Raw genomic sequence first — 19,380 nt, forward strand, 5'->3', positions numbered from 1 at the left:
TAAATCCACTTCGATCTGTGTAGATGAAGGGGAGGAGGCAGGTTAAATAAGGATTTTTAAGCCTTGAGGCAATTGAGACATGGATTGCGTATGTGTGCCATTGAGGGTAAATGGGCAAGACAAAATATTGAAGTGGCTTTGAACGGGGTGTGGTAGTAGGTGCCAGGCGCACCGGTTTGTGACAAGAACTGCAACGCTGCTGGATTTCAGTTTCCCGTGTGTATCAAGAATGGTCCACCAGCCAACTTGACACAACTGTGGGAAGCATTGGAGTCATCATGGACCTGCATCCCTGTGGAACTCCTTGTCGAGTCCATGCCCTGACAAATTGAGGCTGTTCTGAGGGCAAAAGGGGGTGTAACTCAGTATTAGGAAGGTGTTCTTAAATCACTTAATCACTATATGACATCTCCCGCTTACGTACACTTTTAAACCTACTATGCCTATTCTAATCCTCAGTTTGCTGGAGCGCTAAAGGGTTTTGTGGAGGAGCATGGTCTGTCAGACCTAAAGGTGTGGACCAGCCAGCTGAGACGGACCATCCAGACTGCTGAGGAGCTTGGGGTGCCCTACGAGCAGTGGAAGATACTCAACGAGATCGATGCAGTCAGTACCACAGTGCACTAATGACCCCTAGACAAAACATGGTCGTGGTTACATTGTTAAATCATGATTGTCTTTTAAAATGACATATTTCTGTGTGTCAGGGTGTGTGTGAGGAGATGACCTATGATATAATCGAGAAAACCTACCCTGAGGAGTTTTCCTTGAGAGACCAGGACAAGTACCACTACCGCTACCCAGGGGGAGAGGTAATTCTTCCTTCTCTACAGAGATCTATCTGGCCTATTCATCTGAGTCATTGAGCTCAGTTTGTCCCTCTCCTCTCCATAGTCCTACCAGGACCTAGTGCAGAGGTTAGAGCCGGTCATCATGGAACTGGAGAGACAAGGCAACGTGCTGGTCATCTGCCACCAGGCTGTCATGCGATGCCTGCTCGCTTACTTCCTGGATAAGAGTGCAGGTACAAACACACAATCTCATTTACAGTGGGGCAAAAAAGTATTTAGTCAGCCACCAATTGTGCAAGTTCTCCCACTTAAAAAGATGAGAGGCCTGTAATTTTCATCATAGGTACACTTCAACTATGACAGACAAAATGAGAAAAAGAAATCCAGAAAATCACATTAGGATTTTTTATGAATTTATTTGCAAATTATGGTGGAAAATAAGTATTTGGTCAATAACAAAAGTTTATCTCAATACTTTGTTATATACCCTTTGTTGGCAATGACAGATTTCAAACGTTTTCAATAAGTCTTCACAAGGTTTTCACACACTGTTGCTGGTATTTTGGCCCATTCCTCCATGCAGATCTCCTCTAGAGCAGTGATGTTTTGGGGCTGTTGCTGGGCAACACGGACTTTCAACTCCCTCCAAAGATTTTCTATGGGGTTGAGATCTAGAGACTGGCTAGGCCACTCCAGGACCTTGAAATGTTTGGGCTCATTGTCATGCTGAAAGACCCAACCACGTTTCATCTTCAATGCCCTTGCTGATGGAAGGAGGTTTTCACTCAAAATCTCACGATACATGGCCCCATTCATTCTGTCCTTTACACGGATCAGTCGTCCTGGTCCCTTTGCAGAAAAACAGCCCCAAAGCATGATGTTTCCACCCCCATGCTTCACAGTAGGTATGGTGTTCTTTGGATGCAACTCAGCATTCTTTGTCCTCCAAACACGACGAGTTGAGTTTTTACCAAAAAGTTATATTTTGGTTTCATCTGACCATATGACATTCTCCCAATCTTCTTCTGGATCATCCAAATGCTCTCTAGCAAACTTCAGACGGGCCTGGACATGTACTGGCTTAAGCAGGGGGACACGTCTGGCACTGCAGGATTTGAGTCCCTGGCGGCGTAGTGTGTTACTGATGGTAGGCTTTGTTACTTTGGTCCCAGCTCTCTGCAGGTCATTCACTAGGTCCCCCCATGTGGTTCTGGGATTTCTGCTCACCGTTCTTGTGATCATTTTGACCCCACGGGGTGAGATCTTGCGTGGAGCCCCAGATCGAGGGAGATTATTAGTGGTCTTGTATGTCTTCCATTTCCTAATAATTGCTCCCACAGTTGATTTCTTCAAAACCAAGCTGCTTAACTATTGCAGAGTCAGTCTTCCCAGCCTGGTGCAGGTCTACAATTTTGTTTCTGGTGTCCTTTGACAGCTCTTTGGTCTTGGCCATAGTGGAGTTTGGAGTGTGACTGTTTGAGGTTGTGGACAGGTGTCTTTTATACTGATAACAAGTTCAAACAGGTGCCATTAATACAGGTAACGAATGGAGGACAGAGGAGCCTCTTAGAAGAAGTTACAGGTCTGTGAGAGCCAGAAATCTTGCTTGTTTGTAGGTGACCAAATACTTATTTTCCACCATTTGCAAATAAATTCATAAAAAATCCTACAATGTGATTTTCTGGATTTTATTTTTCTCATTTTGTCTGTCATAGTTGAAGTGTACCTATGATGAAAATTACAGGCCTCATCTTTTTAAGTGGGAGAACTTGCACAATTGGTGGCTGACTAAATACTTTTTTGCCCCACTGTATATAAACATGGAGATTCGCAGATAGACACAGCTGTGTTAGGAAACTCATTTACTTTGGCTAGGATACAAACACACTCCTCTTAATTTACATCTGCTTGTTTTGAGTGAAAAACACTTGCACATGTTCATCCTGGATGAAACAGGACAGAAATAAAAGTCAAATAAAATTTTATTTGTCACATGCGCCAAATACTTAGTGAATTGCTTACTTACAAGCCCTTAACCAACAATGCAGTTTTTTTTTTAAAAACGGCATGTTTTGTGTAACAAATAGTGAGGCTATATACAGAGGGTCCTGGTACAGAGTCGATGTGCGGTGGCACCGGTTAGTCGAGATAATTAAGTTGAGGCTAAACAATGTCACATGGCCCTCTTAAAGGTCTGTCAAAGTCAGGAGCAAAAGTGGTTTGTGCCTAAAAGAGCATTTTAAACGCTAGTAAAGTCTGTCTGCCACAGCTCGCCCACACTGTGACTGGGCATTGGGCACTTCTGACTGTCACTGCCTGATCCCAGATGTCATGAAAGGGAAGTAATGTAATCTATTGAGTAATGATATCGTCTAATCTAAATATAATCCCTGAAAAATAAATATCTATCATTAACTGTCATGTGTCATTGAAATGCATAAGATTGAGTTGTCTTGAGATGATGCATAGATCTCACGTGTAATGTTTTAAGTGAAGTCATTGGCATTCTTGTTTCTGTTGACACAGATGACCTGCCCTACTTGAAGTGTCCCCTCCACACAGTTCTAAAGCTCACCCCTGTGGCTTATGGTAGGATATCTCATCCAAGACTACCCTGTCTCAGAATCCACATATTTCTCCTCCCTCTCTCAGGTTAACATTGACTGTTATTCTCTCCATCTCTCGGCCAGGTTGCAAAGTGGACATGTTTGACCTGAAAGTGAAGGCTGTGAACACTCACCGGGATAGGACATTAGTGAGTTGCTCTCCTTGCCATATCGCTGTTCAATCTACTGTGCGTTCTTCTTAATTTTCTAGGTTTATTTCCTGTATCCCTCTCGGTAACGGATGTGGCCAGTTCTGAACACTGATCCGAAGACTTTCCCTTAAGGGTCAGTTTGACAGTAAACAGCCGAGTCATTGCCATCTGGCTAAGCTGTGGAGGTGTGGTTTGAAGAGTTCTATTTTGTAGTGAAATTGCTCTTATAAAAAGCCAGCGCACCATCTCCACCCTCAACCACACAAAGGGCCTATTTCATGTAATCTAATCTAACCTGTGTTCTGGTTATACAGTACAGTACCTACAGAAATTATTCACATCCACTGACTTTTTCCAAATTTTCTTGTGTTACAACCTGAATTTAAAATGGATTAAATATTTGTTTGTTTTTTGTCACTGGCCTACACACAATACCCCATAATGTGAAAGTGGAATTATGTTTTTAGACATTTTGACAAATTAATTAAACATGAAAATATGAAATGTCTTGATTAAGTATTCTACCCCTTTTTGTTATGGCAAGCCTAAATAAGTTCGGTAGTAAAAATGTGCAAGTCACAATAAGTTGCATAGACTCACTCTGTGTGCAATAATAGTGTTTAACATGATTTTCTAATGACTACCTTATCTCTGTACCCCACACATACAATTCCTAAAGGTCCCTCAGTCGAGAAGTGAATTTCAACACAGATTCAACCACAAAGACCAGGGAGGTTTTCCATTGCCTCGCAAAGAAGGGCACCTATTGCTAGATGTGAAAACATTTATAAAAAGTAGACATTGAATATCCCTTTGAGCATGGTGAAGTTATTAATTACACTTTGGATGGTTTAGCAATACACCCATTCACATCAAAGTTAAAGGCTTCCTTTCTAACTCAGTTGCCGGAGGGGAAGGAAACCGCTCAGGGATTTCATCATGAGGCTAACGGTAACTTTTTAAAATCGTTACAGAGTTTAATGGCTCAAACTGATGATGGATGAACAACATTGTAGTTACTCCCCAATTCTAAACTAATTGGCTGAGTGAAAAAAAAGGAGTAATCTTCCGGTGCCGACAGATGGCCGCCTCGCTTCGCGTTCCTAGGAAACTATGCAGTATTTTTTTATGTGTTATTTCTTACATTGGTACCCCAGGTAATCTTAGGTTTCATTACATACAGTCGGGAGGAACTACTGAATATAAGAGCAACGTCAACTCACCATCATTACAACCAGGAATATGACTCTCCCGAAGCGGATCCTGTGTTTTGCCTTCCACCCAGTACAATGGATCTGATCCCAGCCGGCGACCCTAAACAACAACGCCGTAAAAGGGGCAAACGAAGCGGTCTTCTGGTCAGGCTTCGGAGACGGGCACATCGCGCTCCACTCCCTAGCATACTACTTGCCAATGTCCAGTCTCTTGACAACAAGGTTGATGAAATCCGAGCAAGGGTAACATTCCAGAGAGACACCAGAGACTGTAACGTTCTTTGCTTCATGGAAACATGGCTCACTCGAGAGACGCTAACGGAGTCGGTGCAGCCAGCTGTTTTTCACGCATCGCGCCGACAGAAACAAGCATCTATCTGGTAAGAAGAAGGGTGGGGGGGTATGCCTTATGATTAACGAGACGTTGTGTGATCATAACAACATACAGGAACTCAAGTCATTCTGTTCACCTGATTTAGAATTCCTCACAATCAAATGTCGACCGCATTATCTACCAAGGGAATTCTCTTCGATTATAATCACAGCCGTATATATTCCCCCCCAAGCAGACACATCGATGGCCCTGAACGAACTTTATCTGACTATGTAAACTGGAAACCACACACCCTGAGGCTGCATTCATTGTAGCTGGGGATTTTAACAAGGCTAATCTGAAAACAAAACTCCCTAAATTCTATCAGCATATCGATTTTGCTACCAGGGCTGGTAAAACCTTGGATCATTGTTATACTAACTTCCGCGACGCATATAAGGCCCTCCCCCGCCCTCCTTTCGGAAAAGCTGACCACGACTCCATTCTGTTGCTTCCAGCCTACAAACAGAAACTAAAACAGCAAGCTCCCGCGCTCAGGTCTGTTCAACACTGGTCCGACCAATCTGATTCCATGCTTCAAGACTGCTTCGATCACGTGGATTGGGATATGTTCCGCATTGCGTCCAACAACAACATTGACGAATACGCTGATTCGGTGAGCGAGTTCATTAGAAAGTGCATTGACGATGTCGTACCCACAGCAACGATTAAAACATTCCCAAACCAGAAACCGTGGATTGATGGCAGCATTCGCGTGAAACTGAAAGCGCGAACCACTGCTTTTAACCAGGGCAAGGTGACCGGAAACATGACCGAATACAAACAGTGTAGCTATTCCCTCCGCAAGGCAATCAAACAAGCTAAGTGCCAGTATAGAGACAAAGTAGAGTTGCAATTCAACAGCTCAGACACGAGGTATGTGGCAGGGTCTACAGTCAATCACGGATTACAAAAAGAAAACCAGCCCTGTCGCGGACCAGGGTGTCTTGCTCCCAGACAGACTAAATAACTTTTGCTCGCTTTGAGGACAATACAGTGCCACTGACACGGCCCGCTACCAAAACCTGTGGGCTCTCCTTCACTGCAGCCGAGGTGAGTAAAACATTTAAACGTGTTAACCCTCGCAAGGCTGCAGGCCCAGACGGCATTCCCAGCCGCGTCCTCAGAGCATGCGCAGACCAGCTGGCTGGTGTGTTTACGGACATATTCAATCAATCCTTATCCCAGTCTGCTGTTCCCACATGCTTCAAGAGGGCCACCATTGTTCCTGTTCCCAAGAAAGCTAAGGTAACTGAGCTAAACGACTACCGCCCCGTAGCACACACTTCCGTCATCATGAAGTGCTTTGAGAGACCATATCACCTCCACCCTACCTGACACCCTAGACCCACTCCAATTTGCTTACCGACCCAATAGGTCCACAGACGACGCAATCGCAACCACACTGCACACTGCCCTAACCCATCTGGACAAGAGGAATACCTATGTGAGAATGCTGTTCATCGACTACAGCTCAGCATTTAACACCATAGTACCCTCCAAACTCGTCATCAAGCTCGAGACCCTGGGTCTCGACCCCGCCCTGTGCAACTGGGTCCTGGACTTCCTGACGGGCCGCCCCCAGGTGGTGAGGGTAGGTAACAACATCTCCACCCCGCTGATCCTCAACACTGGGGCCCCACAAGGGTGCGTTCTGAGCCCTCTCCTGTACTCCCTGTTTACCCACGACTGCGTGGCCATGCACGCCTCCAACTCAATCATCAAATTTGTGGACGACACTACAGTGGTAGGCTTGATTACCAAAAACGACGAGACGGCCTACAGGGAGGAGGTGAGGGCCCTCGGAGTGTGGTGTCAGGAAAATAACCTCACACTCAACGTCAACAAAACAAAGGAGATGATTGTGGACTTCAGGAAACAGCAGAGGGAGCACCCCCCTATCCACATCGACGGGACAGTAGTGGAGAAGGTGGAAAGTTTTAAGTTCCTCGGTGTACACATCACGGACAAACTGAATTGGTCCACCTACAAGGTAGGGGTGGTATACAGAAGATTGCCCTATTTGATAAAAGACCAAGTCCATATTATGGCAAGAACAGCTCAAATAAGCAAGGAGAAACGACAGTCCATCATTGCTTTAAGACATGAAGGTCAGTCAATCTGGAACACTTTCAAGAACTTTCAAAGTTTCTTCAAGTGCAGTTGCAAAAACCATCAAGCTCTATGATGAAACTGGCTCTCATGAGGACCGCCACAGGAAAGGAAGACCTAGAGTTACCTCTGCTGAAGAGGATACGTTCATTAGTTACCAGCCTCAGATTGCATCCCAAATAAATGCTTCAGAGTTCAAGTAACAGATACATCTCAACATCAACTGTTCATAGGAGACTGCGTGAATCAGGCCTTCATGGTCAAATTTCTGCAAAGAAACCACTACTAATGGACACCAATAAGAAGAAGAGACTTGCTTGGGGTAAAGAAACACGAGCAATGGACATTAGACAGGTGGAAATCTGTCCTTTTGTCTGATGAGTCCAAATTAGATTTTTGGTTCCAACCACCGTGTCTTTGTGAGACGCAGAGTAGGTGAATGGATGATCTATGCATGTGTGGTTCCCACCGTGAAGCATGGAGGAGGAGGTGTGGGGGTGCTTTGCTGGTGACACTATCGGTGATTTATTTTGAATTTAAGGCACACTTAACCAGCATGGCTACCACAGCATTCTGCAGCGACACATCATCCCATCTGGTTTGCGCTTAGTCCCACTATCATTTGTTTTTCAACAGAACAATGACTCACCACACCTCCAGGCTATGTAAGGCCTATTTGACCAAGAAGGAGAGTGATGGAGTGCTGCATCAGATGACCTGGCCTCCACAGTCACCCGACCTCAACCCAATTGAGATGGTTTGGGATGAGTTGGACCGCAGAATGAAGGAAAAGCAGGCAACAAGTGCTCAGCATATGTGGTAACTCCTTCAAGACTGGAAAGCATGGTTGAGAGAATGTCAAGAGTGTGCAAAGCTGTGATAAAGGGTTGCTACTTTGAAGAATATATATATATATATATATATATATATATATATATATATATATATAAACATTATTTCATTAGTTTTGTTGTCTTCACTATTACTCTACATTGTAGAAAATATAAACAATTGAATGGGTAGGTGTGTCCAAACTTTTGACTGGTTCTGTAAATCTACTTAAATCTATAGCAAGACCTGAAAATGGTGGTCAAGCAATGATCAATATCCAATTTGACAAAAAAGCTTGAAGAATTTTGAAAAGAATAATGGGCAAATGTTGCGCAATCCAGGTGTGGAAAGCTCTTACAGACTTAACCAGAAAGACTCACAGCTGTAATCACTGCCAAAGGTGCTTCGACAAAGTATTCACTCAGGGGTGTGAATACTTATGTAAATGTGATATTTCTGTATTTTATTTTCAATAAATTTGCTAAAATTGTTTTCACTTTGTCATGGGGTTTTGTGTGTAGATGGGTGAGAAAAAAACATATATTTAATCAATTTTGAATTGTAACACAGCAAAATGTGGAATAAGTCAAGGGGTATGAATATTTTCTGATGGTATTGTAGTTCTGGTGTGAACAGACCTCAGTGCTGTCCCCAGTACAGTGTGTTAACCAGATGTCCCTGGTGGTGTGGGCGTCACACTCATAAAAATGACCACACTGCCTTTTCCTGAGAATAGCCCTGTTAAATGGAGGGAGAATAACATGTCTGGGAAAGGAACCGCAAAAGCGCCTTCAATCTTCTGTTTGTTCCAGCTGGATTGTTTTCACAAGAAGTGTAGCAAGCAAGGCGTGCGCACACACACACACACACAGTGAAAGATACTTTATTTCTCTAATTTCTGATTCCCTTTCCTTAATCTTCTCTCACCAGGATAAAGTCCGTAATGACGTCGTTCCTGCCACATTCCTCCGGAGGAACAGTTTCACCCCGCTGTCCAGTCACGACCAGGTGAAGCGACCGCGCCTCTACAGCGCTGGCAACCTACCTCAATCTCGACGGCCCCTGGCCCCCTTTCTACCCAGCATGCAGTCCTTCGAGGACCCTGAAGGAGCAGAGTTGGCACAAAGCCAAGTTAGTGTTGTCTTTCTGTATGAATGTCTCGCTCTTTTAAATATGTTTATGATGTTACTTATGTCCATCAACTAAGACTCAGTGATATGACCTTTCCACAAGCAGTAGGATAAACATCAGTTACTGCAGGTAAGCACAATGCAAGACGATGATGCACTCAGAGTATCTGCACGGGTGTGCTTCACGCTGCTGCAAGGCAATAGCTACAGGACCAAAACAATTTTGTCTCACGCTTCGCAGTCTTAGTTGTTGCAGAAGTCGGCCCGATTCTGCTCTTTACTATGTGCATCACTGACTCTACCTTTTAACCCTAAAAGCTCCAACATATTTTTTGCTTAAGGGCGCCAACGGAGGTTATTGTTATTGACCCCAAATTGGTAATGATTGCAAAGAGACACTGTCTTTCAAGCAGTAAAACATTCAAATAACCAGATATTTATTTATTTATTATCACACATTTATTGTACAATTTAGGGTGACCAACAGCAGGATTTTGCGGAAATTCGCGGGGGAGTGTAGACTACATGAATACAAAATGTTGGCAGAATTTTACAGATTTCATGTCCAAACTACACCTGTAAGCCCATTTGATTTTCAAATATTTTTTGTGAGCAAATTAGAGCAGATTGTGTTAATTATGGCTGCAATCCCGTGATATGACAACAGCCAGTGAAAGTGCAGGGCGCCAAATTCAAACAACAGAAATCTCATAATTAAAATTCCTCAGACATACATGTATTTTATACCATTTTAAAGGTAATCTTGTTGTTAATCCCACAAGTGTCCGATTTTCAAATATGCTTTACAGCGAAAGCACCACAAACAATTGTTAGGTCACCGCAAAATCACAGAAAAATACAGCCATTTTTCCAGCCAAAGACAGGAGTCACAAAAAGCAGAAATAGAGAAAATTAATCACTAACCTTTGATCTTCATCAGATGACACTCATAGGACTTCATGTTACACAATACATATATGTTTTGTTCGATAAAGTTCATATTTATATCCAAAGACCTCAGTTTACATTGGCGCCATGTTCAGAAATGCCTCCAAAATATCCAGAGAAATTGCAGAGAGCTACGTCAAATAACATAAATACTCATCATAAACTTTGATGAAAGATAGAATTAAAGATACACTTGTTCTTAATGCAACCGCTGTGTCAGATTTCAAAAAGGTTTACGGCAAAAGCACAATATTCAATAATCTGAGAACAGCGTTCAGCCACAAAAGGAAGCCATACAGTTACCAGCCAAATTGTGCAGTAAACAAAACTCATAAATAGTATTATAAATCTTCACTTTGCTGATCTTCGTCGGAATGCACTCCCAGGACTCCCACTTCCACAAGAAATGTTTGTTTTGTTCGGTAATGTCCATCATTTATGTCCAAATAGCTATTTTTGGCCCTCATACCACCCTCATGGAGTCTGTTTCTGACCGTTTGAGCAGACACATGCACATTTGTGGCCTGCTGGAGGTCATTTTGCAGGGCTCTGGCAGTGCACCTCCTTGCACAAAGGCGGTCCTGCTGCTGGGTTGTTGCCCTCCTACGGCCTCCTCCACGTCTCCTGATGTACTGGCCTGTCTCCTGGTAGCGCCTCCATGCTCTGGACACTACGCTGACAGACACAGCAAACCTTTTTGCCACAGCTCGCATTGATGTGCCATCCTGGATGAACTGCACTACCTGAGCCACTTGTGTGGGTTGTAGACTCCGTCTCATGCTACCACTAGAGTGAGAGCACCGCCAGCATTCAAAAGTGACCAAAACATCAGCCAGGAAGCATAGGAACTGAGAAGTGGTCTGTGGTCACCACCTGCAGAATCACTCCTTTTTTGGGGGTGTCTTGCTAATTGCCTATAATTTCCACCTTTTGTCTATTCCATTTGCACAACAGCATGTGACATTTATTGTCAATCAGTGTTGCTTCCTAAGTGGACAGTTTGATTTCATAGAAGTGTGATTGACTTGGAGTTACATTGTGTTGTTTAAGTGTTCCCTTTATTTTTTTGAGCAGTGTATAAGCGCAACATGACTGCAAGAGACCGGTTGGAATGTGTGACTGAAATACGGGACAAATCAACCTTTTTTTCTAAATTAGTGGTGTTTGAATTTGTTAATAAAATGCTGGACATGATTGTTTGGTTGGGGGACGCAGGACAAAGGGCCAAATGCGGGACTGTCCCACAAGTTTAATGTTTCAAAATATATATTTTTAATTTAAGTTAACTTGATACATTTCATCCATAGCCACATGTTATGAACATTTGTCTGTTATTCATTCAAAGTGTTGTATTTCTGTGATACTCAGAAGCTAAGAAATTGGTGATTTAGAGTTAATCTGACATACCGGTACGACCTAAGATGGCCACCGATATGGGCAATATGGGCGCCGGTGCCATCAGCCTTTTAGCTCTACAGTGCATTAAGAAAGTATTCAGACTCCTTGACTTTTTCCACATTTTGTTACATTACAGCCTTATTCTAAAATTGATTAAATTAAATCGACATACCCCATAATGAAAAAGCGAGTAAAAATGTACATAAGTATTCAGTCCCTTTGCTATGATACTCAATTGAGCTCAGGTGGATCCTGTTTCCATTGATAATCCTTCAGATGTTTCTACAACTTGATGGTAAATTGAATTGATTGGACATGATTTGGAAAAGCACACACCTGTCTATATAAGGTCTAGAGATGGCCAACCTGAGAAGGGCTTTGGTCAGGGAGGTGACCAAGAACCCGATGGTCACTCTTGACGGGGCACCAGAGTTCCTCTGTGGAGATGGGAGAACCTTCCAGAAGGACAACCATCTCTGCAGCACTCCGCCAATCAGGCCCAGACGGAAGCCACTCCTCAGTAAAAGGCACATGACAGCCCACTTGGAGTTTGCCAAAAGGCACCTAAAGGACACTCAGACCATGAGAAACAAGATTCTCTAAAATTGATTAAATTAGATTTTTTTTGTTACTGGCCAGCACACAATATCCCCATAATGTCAGAGTGCAATTATGTTTTTCATTTTTTTTAAACAAATTAATTAAAATTGAAAAGCTGAAATGTCTTGAGTCTGTAAGTATTCAACCCCTTTGTTATGGCACGCCTAAATAAGTTCCAAGAGTAGAAATTTGCTTAACAAGTCACGTAATATGTTGTATGGACTCGCTCTGTGTGCAATAATAGTGATTGGCATGATTTTTGAATGACTACCTCATCTCTGTACCCCACACATACAATTATCTTTAAGGTCCCTCAGTCGAACATTGAATTTCAAACACCGGTTTAACCACAAAGACCAGGGAGGTATTCCAATGCCTCGCAAAGAAGGGCACCTATTGGTAGATGGGTACACATTTTTAAAAAGCAGACACTGAATATCCCTTTGAGCATGGTGAACTTATTACACTTTGGATTTTGTATCAATACACCCAGTCATTACAAAGATACAGGTGTCCTTCCTAACTCAGATGCTGGCCTAATTGACAGCAAAAAAAAGGAAGTCTGTACAGACTAAATATATTCCAAAACATGCATCCTGTTTGTAACAAGGCACTAAAGTAATACTGCAAAAAAATTAATACAACACATTACTGAGTACCACTCTCCATATTTTCAAGCATAGTGGTGGCTGCATCATGTTATGGGTATGCTTGTAATTGTTAAGGACTGGGTTTTTCAGGGTAAAAAAAGAAACAGAATGGAGCTAAGCACAGGCAAAGTCCTAGAGGAAAACCTGGTTCAGTCTGCTTTCCACCAGACACCAGGAGATGAATACACCTTTCAGCAGGACAATAACCTAAACACAAGGCCAAGTCTGCACTAGAGTTGATTACAGTACCTAGAAGATGGTGAATGTTCCTGAGTGGCCTAGTTGAAGTTTTGACTTAAATCTACTTGAAAATGGTTGTCTAGCAATGATCAACAACCAATTTGACAATCCTTGAAGAATTTTGCAAAGAATAATGGGCAAATGTTGCATAATCTAGGTGTGGAAAGCTCTTAAACTTACCCTGAAAGACTCAGCTTTAATCACTGCCAAAGATGATTCTAGCATGTATTGACTCAGGGGTGTGAATAGTTACGCAAATTAGATATTTATGGATTTCGTTTTTTCTATAAAATTGCAGAAATGTCTAAACATGTTTTCATTTGGCATTATGGGGTATTGTGTGTAAATGGGTGAGGGGGGAAAAATAGATTTAATTAATTTTGAATTCAGGCTGTAACACAAAATGTGGACTAAGTCAAGGTGTATGAATGCTTTCTGAAGGCACTGTACAGTTGTGGTCAAAAGTTTAGAGAATGACAAATATTATTTTTCACAAAGTCTGCTGCCTCAGTTTGTATGATGGCAATTTGCATATACTCCAGAATGTTACGAAGAGTGATCAAATTAATTGCAAAGTCCCCCTTTGCCATGCAAATGAACTGAATCCCCCCCCCCCAAAATCCACTGCATTTCAGCCCTGCCACAAAAGGACCAGCTGACATGTCAGTGATTCTCTCATCAACACAGGTGTGAGTGTTGATGAGGACAAGGCTGGAGATCACTCTGTCATGCTGATTGAGTTCAAATAACAGACTGGAAGCTTCAAAAGGAGGGTGGTGCTTGGAATCATTGGTCTTCCTCTGTCAATCATGGTTACCTGCAAGGAAACACGTGCCGTCATCATTGCTTTGCACAAAAAGGGCTTCACAGGCAAGGATATTGCTGCCAGTAAGATTGCATCTAAATCAACCATTTATTGGATCATCAAGAACTTCAAGGAGAGCGGTTCAATTGTTGTGAAGAAGGCTTCAGGGCGCCCAAGAAAGTCCAGCAAACGCCAGGACCGTCTCCCAAAGTTGAGCTTGCTCAGGAATGGCAGCAGGCAGATGTGAGTGCATCTGCACGCACAGTGAGGCGAAGACTTTTGGAGGATGGCCTGGTGTCAAGAAGTGCAGCAAAGAAGCCACTTCTCTCCAGGAAAAACATCAGGGACAGACTGATATTCTGCAAAAGGTACAGGGATTGGACTGCTGAGGACTGGGGTAAAGTCATTTTCTCTGATGAATCCCCTTTCCGATTGTTTGGGGCATCCGGGAAAAAGTTTGTCCGGAGAAGACCAGGTGAGCGCTACCATCAGTCCTGTGTCATGCCAACAGTAAAGCATTCTGAGACCATTCATGTGTGGTGTTGCTTCTCAGCCAAGGGAGTGGGCTCACTCACAATTTTGCCTAAGAACACAGCCATGAATAAAGAATGGTACCAACACATCCTCCGAGAGCAACTTCTCCCAACCATGCAGGAACAGTTTGTTGACGAACAATGCCTTTTCCAGCATGATGGAGCACCTTGCAATAAGTCAAAAGTGATAACTAAGTGGCTCGGAGAACAAAACATCGATGTTTTGGGTCCATGGCCAGGAAACTCCCCAGACCTTAATCCCATTGAGAACTTGCGGTCAATCCTCAAGAGGCAGGTGGACAAACAAAAACCCACAAATTCTGACGAACTCCAAGCATTGATTATGCAAGAATGGGCTGCCATCAGTCAGGATGTGGCCCAGAAGTTAATTGACAGCATGCCAGGGCGGATTGCAGAGGTCTTGAAAAAGAAGGGTCAACACTGCAAATATTGACTCTTTATTAACTTCATGTAATTGGCAATAAAAGCCTTTGACACTTATGAAAGGCTTGTAATTATACTTCAGTATTCCATAGTAACATCTGACAAAAATATCTAAAGACACTGAAGCAGAAAACTTTGTGGAAATTAATATTTGTGTCATTCTCAAAACTTTTGTCCACGACTGTACTTTTCAGGATACATACATCTACCTCTGTGCTAAATTTGGTGCTTTTGTCACAAAGTTTACTATTGAGTCCACATTTTTAGTTTAACCGCACACCACTACTATACAAAATATATTTTTCATTCGTCTTTTTTTTAACAAGTAAATTATGGTAAATAGTTGTTTTTTTGTCTAACTACTTGCTTGACAAAGCCTTAACATTTTCAGAAGGATCAGAAGGACCTCACCATTTACCCCTGTTAGTGCTTTAAGGGTTAAAATCATATATTTTTTAAATTCTGCAATTTTAGTTTCCCCATTTGCCTCATTAAATTTGATAATTTTCTAAAAACAGCTACTTATAAAAACAGAGTAAGCTGTGTCTTGTGATTGACCTCACCCTCCTCTCTGAGCTCAAGTGTAGCAGAGGCCAGTCAAAACAAACTATGAGGATGGCACCTAGCCTTGGCACTGCTTTGCATGGAAGTAACACTCTGTTTCCCCCTCCTTCTGCCTCTTAAAGGAGTCTCTCAACTGCTTCAGCCCAGGAGACGCAGAAGATGCTGTCCACAGTTGAAGAGGACCGAGAAGGGTGTCTCCACTTCCCCACATTTTCGCTGCCATCAGATCTGGGTTCAAATACAATTTAGAAATCTTGTTAAATACCTTGAGTGTTTGCTTTAGCTTGCCTGGAGTGCCAGGTGGGTAGTGTTTGCACTTTGGGGAATTTTCCGCTGGTTCCATTGCAACATGCAAGCGCTATAAAGCACAGCTAAATTATTTCAAATAGTATTTGAACCCAGGTGCTCTGCTCAGGCTTGCTTCATACCCTGCCAGCCTTACCAATTTGATTGTCAAGCAGGAGTTCAAGCACACCGTCTTAGCAGCAAATTAGGTATGGAATGTGGTAGTTGTAGTGGCCAGAATTTGTTCTACAGTTCCATTTCTGTTGCCATCTGTTAGATAGATGGTGTGTGTGGGTGAAGAGCGATATGATTTGAGACAAACATGACCTTGGCACACACACTTATCAACAGTCAACGGTCAACGTTTAATTTATTGTGAACAGAACTTTAGAATGTTGAATAGAGGACATCCTTGAGATTATTTGTTTCAGTAGATTTGAGACATTCAGTGATTTTGTCTATTACAATGTATATAATTTATACTATAACTAATGGAGAGGGTTGCCACACTGAAAAATGTATCAAAAACAGCACTGACTACAAACTCTGTCTTATCCTTAAATTATTATCCTTTAATTCTACAATGTAGTTTATAAACAATTACTTAAGGTCTTATGAATAATATATTCTGAACAAAAATATAAACGCAACATGCAACAATTTTAATGGTTTTACTGAGTTACAGCTCATATAAGGAAATCAGTAAATTGAAATAAATAAATTAGGCCCTAATCTATGAATTTCACATGACTGGGCAAGGTCGCAGCCATTGGGGCCTGGGGAGGGCATAAGCCCAGCCACTTGGGAGCCAGGCCCAGCCAATCAGAATGATCTTTTCCTCACAAAAGGGCTTTATTACAGACAGAAATAGTCCTCAGAAATTAACATTAAATTCTCTGGCAACAGTTCTGGTGGGCATTCCTGCATTCAGCATGCCAATTGCACGCTCCCTCAACTGGAGACATATGTGGCATTGTGTTGTGTGACACAATTGTACATTTTAGTGGTCTTTTGTTGTCCCCGGCACAAGGTGCACCTGTGTAATGATCATGCTGTTTAATCAGCTTCTTGATATGCTACACCCGTCAGGTGGATGGATTGTCTTGGCAAATGAGAAATGCTCACTAACAGAGATGTGCATAAATTTGAGAAGTATGAAAATCATTTGAGAAATGTATTTTTGTGCGTATGGAACATGTCTGGGATCTTTTATTTCAGCTCATGAAACATGGGACCAACACTTTACATGTTGTCTTTTTATATTTTTGTTCAGTATATGTACCCCTTTAATTGGATAGTTGAATATCATCTCTTTTGAACATTCTCATACTTGACCAGCCCTGTTTCCTCAGTGAGAGTATGCTGAAAGACCACCATACAGGATTTAACATTTTGGCTTAAGAGTTAATGTTATTAGTTAGTCACATGTTACTTTTACATGTTACATTACTGTGTGTGTGTATAGAGTTCACATTTCACACTGCAATTATGTCACATTCATGGCCATGTTATGAAACACCCATTTCTTTGCATTATCGATGCATCCATTGCACGTCCTCAGCTAAAATGGCAACATGATTTAAGGGGGGAAATAGTTTTTAGACAGTACTACTGTAGTTACAGTTAATATTCCATGCATCAACATTTTGGAATATTTATTCTTAAATTTGCTATACTGACATTTGAAAAAGCACAGCGTAAGCGAAGATGGGTACTTTCATACTTACAGTTCACTGATTGTGTCCAACCATGTGTATCTTGTTTATTACTGCCACATTGATAATGTTACATTCAATGCTGCTCTAAAGTGCTTCTGTGCCGGTGTTTAGCAACATTACTTTTGTGGCTCTTACAAGACAATGTTATTATATAAGTAGGCAGAAGTCAGTAGCCTGTAAGAGTACAACATACTGTAAGATGCTGTAAGATATTTTTAGATCACTAGAATTATCTGATGTAAGTGTAAATTATTGAAGAAATGATCTTGTACTCTGTCAGAACATCTTGCTCATGGCAGTTTGACTTGACTTGGTTCTCTGGTACATAATGTGGCCAGATTTATTGAGCTCATTGGGAGGTGTCATCCTGTTTAGATGTTTCCACTACAACTCCCTGTCTCTCTCTAAAGCCAGGGCAAGCCTGTGGCAGAACCCTGGCTATGGGGCTAGACTCTGGGAGTGGCTTTTGGGAATAATAACCTAGATGACTCTATCTTCTTATATTTTACCTACAGTATATGTGAAAGAGGACTAATACAAGAAGTGTCTCAAAGACGTAAAGGGACGGTGGCAGCAGGGGATTGGGAATGTTCAAATGTTTCCAGACTGGTGTGTCATAGGGGAAATGGGTTGGTTCATTGTTATACTACCATCTGAAACTTCAGTGTCTGTGTATAGCATGAACTACTGAAGCATACAGTACATTATTCTCACAGGAAGTATTTATTTGGTTCAATCAGCAGGGGTGCCTCCTTTTTTAATTTATTTAACCTTTATTTAACCAGGTAGGCAAGTTGAGAACAAGTTCTCATTTACAATTGCGACCTGGCCTAGATAAAGCGAAGCAGTTCGACACTTACAACAACACAGAGTTAAACAAACATACAGTCAATAATGCAGTAGAAAAATAAGTCCATATACAATGTGAGCAAATGAGGTGAGAACTTTGACTCTATTACTTTTTTCATTTCTGTTATTGGAAACAGTAAAGTCCTTGTCACGCATTACCGCTTTCACAGCCTTGTTTGTGTATCGGTGGGCATCTTTCGCAAGACTGCATTGTACTACACTCGAAGCAACCATTTACCTAAACCAACAAGACTTTAAGGTGTGGAGACATTGTAATGAAATGTTATGAGTCATATATAAACTTGTATTACTGTATTTGTAAATTAGGACAATTCTGAACTATAGTTGGAATAGAAATAATAAATTGTTGGGTTTTCTGATGTGTAGGGAATTTAAATGGTGCTTTCTATAAATGTGTCAAACTCATTCCACGGAGGGCCGAGTGTCTGTGGTTTTTCGCTCCTCCCTTGTACTTGAGTGATGAATTAAGGTCACTAATTAGTAAGGGACTCCCCTCACCTGGTTGTCTAGGTCTTAATTGAAAGGAAAAAACAAAAGTCAGCAGACACTAGGCCCTCCATGGAATTAGTTTGATACCCCTGCTATAAACCAATGACAGACTGAGGACCAAAATAAATCAGTACTCCGCCTATAGACATCCTGTCCTTTGGATGAGTGGTTCATCAGTAATCAAATGTTGATAACATGGCTAGTCTACACAAATGCACTGAACAAAAATATAAATGCAACATGCAACAAAGATTTTACTGGGTTACAGTTCATATAAGGAAATCAGTCAATTAAAATAAATTATTTAGGCCCTAATCTATGGATTTCTGTTGGTCACAGATACCTTAAAAAAAAAAAAAAGTAGGGGTGTAGATCAGAAAACCAGTCAGTATCTGGTGTGGTCACCATTTGCCTCATGCAGCGCGACATCTCCTTCGCGTAGAGTTGATCAGGCTGTTGATTGTGGCCTGTGGAATTTGGTCCCATTCCTCTAATGGCTGTGCGAAGTTGCTGGATATTGGAGGGAACTGGAACATTCAGTTGTACACGTTGATCCAGAGCATCCAAAACATGCTCAATGGGTGTCATGTCTGGTGAGTATGCAGGCCATAGAAGAACTGGGACAGT

General features: G+C 42.0%; 1 protein-coding gene across 3 annotated transcripts in view; it reads left to right on the forward strand.

Annotated features, from left to right (window-relative positions):
- Window positions 1–16,840, forward strand: part of LOC139557429 (6-phosphofructo-2-kinase/fructose-2,6-bisphosphatase 2-like) — a 36,046-nt gene extending 19,206 nt beyond the window's left edge. For 2 of the 3 annotated variants that reach the window (XM_071372221.1, XM_071372223.1), the window contains 7 exons: window positions 460–606; window positions 708–812; window positions 895–1,024; window positions 3,318–3,380; window positions 3,482–3,546; window positions 9,010–9,210; window positions 15,514–15,706. In XM_071372221.1, coding sequence (XP_071228322.1) covers window positions 460–606; window positions 708–812; window positions 895–1,024; window positions 3,318–3,380; window positions 3,482–3,546; window positions 9,010–9,210; window positions 15,514–15,567 — 765 coding nt within the window. In that variant the 3' untranslated portion in view covers window positions 15,568–15,706. Of the gene's footprint in view, window positions 1–459; window positions 607–707; window positions 813–894; window positions 1,025–3,317; window positions 3,381–3,481; window positions 3,547–9,009; window positions 9,211–15,513 lie in introns of all 3 variants that reach the window. The other variant, XM_071372222.1, reaches the window with a different exon arrangement.
- The last annotated feature ends 2,540 nt before the right edge of the window (window positions 16,841–19,380 follow it).

Source organism: Salvelinus alpinus, chromosome 28 (genome assembly GCF_045679555.1).
Source record: "Salvelinus alpinus chromosome 28, SLU_Salpinus.1, whole genome shotgun sequence".
Taxonomy (NCBI): Eukaryota; Metazoa; Chordata; class Actinopteri; order Salmoniformes; family Salmonidae; genus Salvelinus; species Salvelinus alpinus.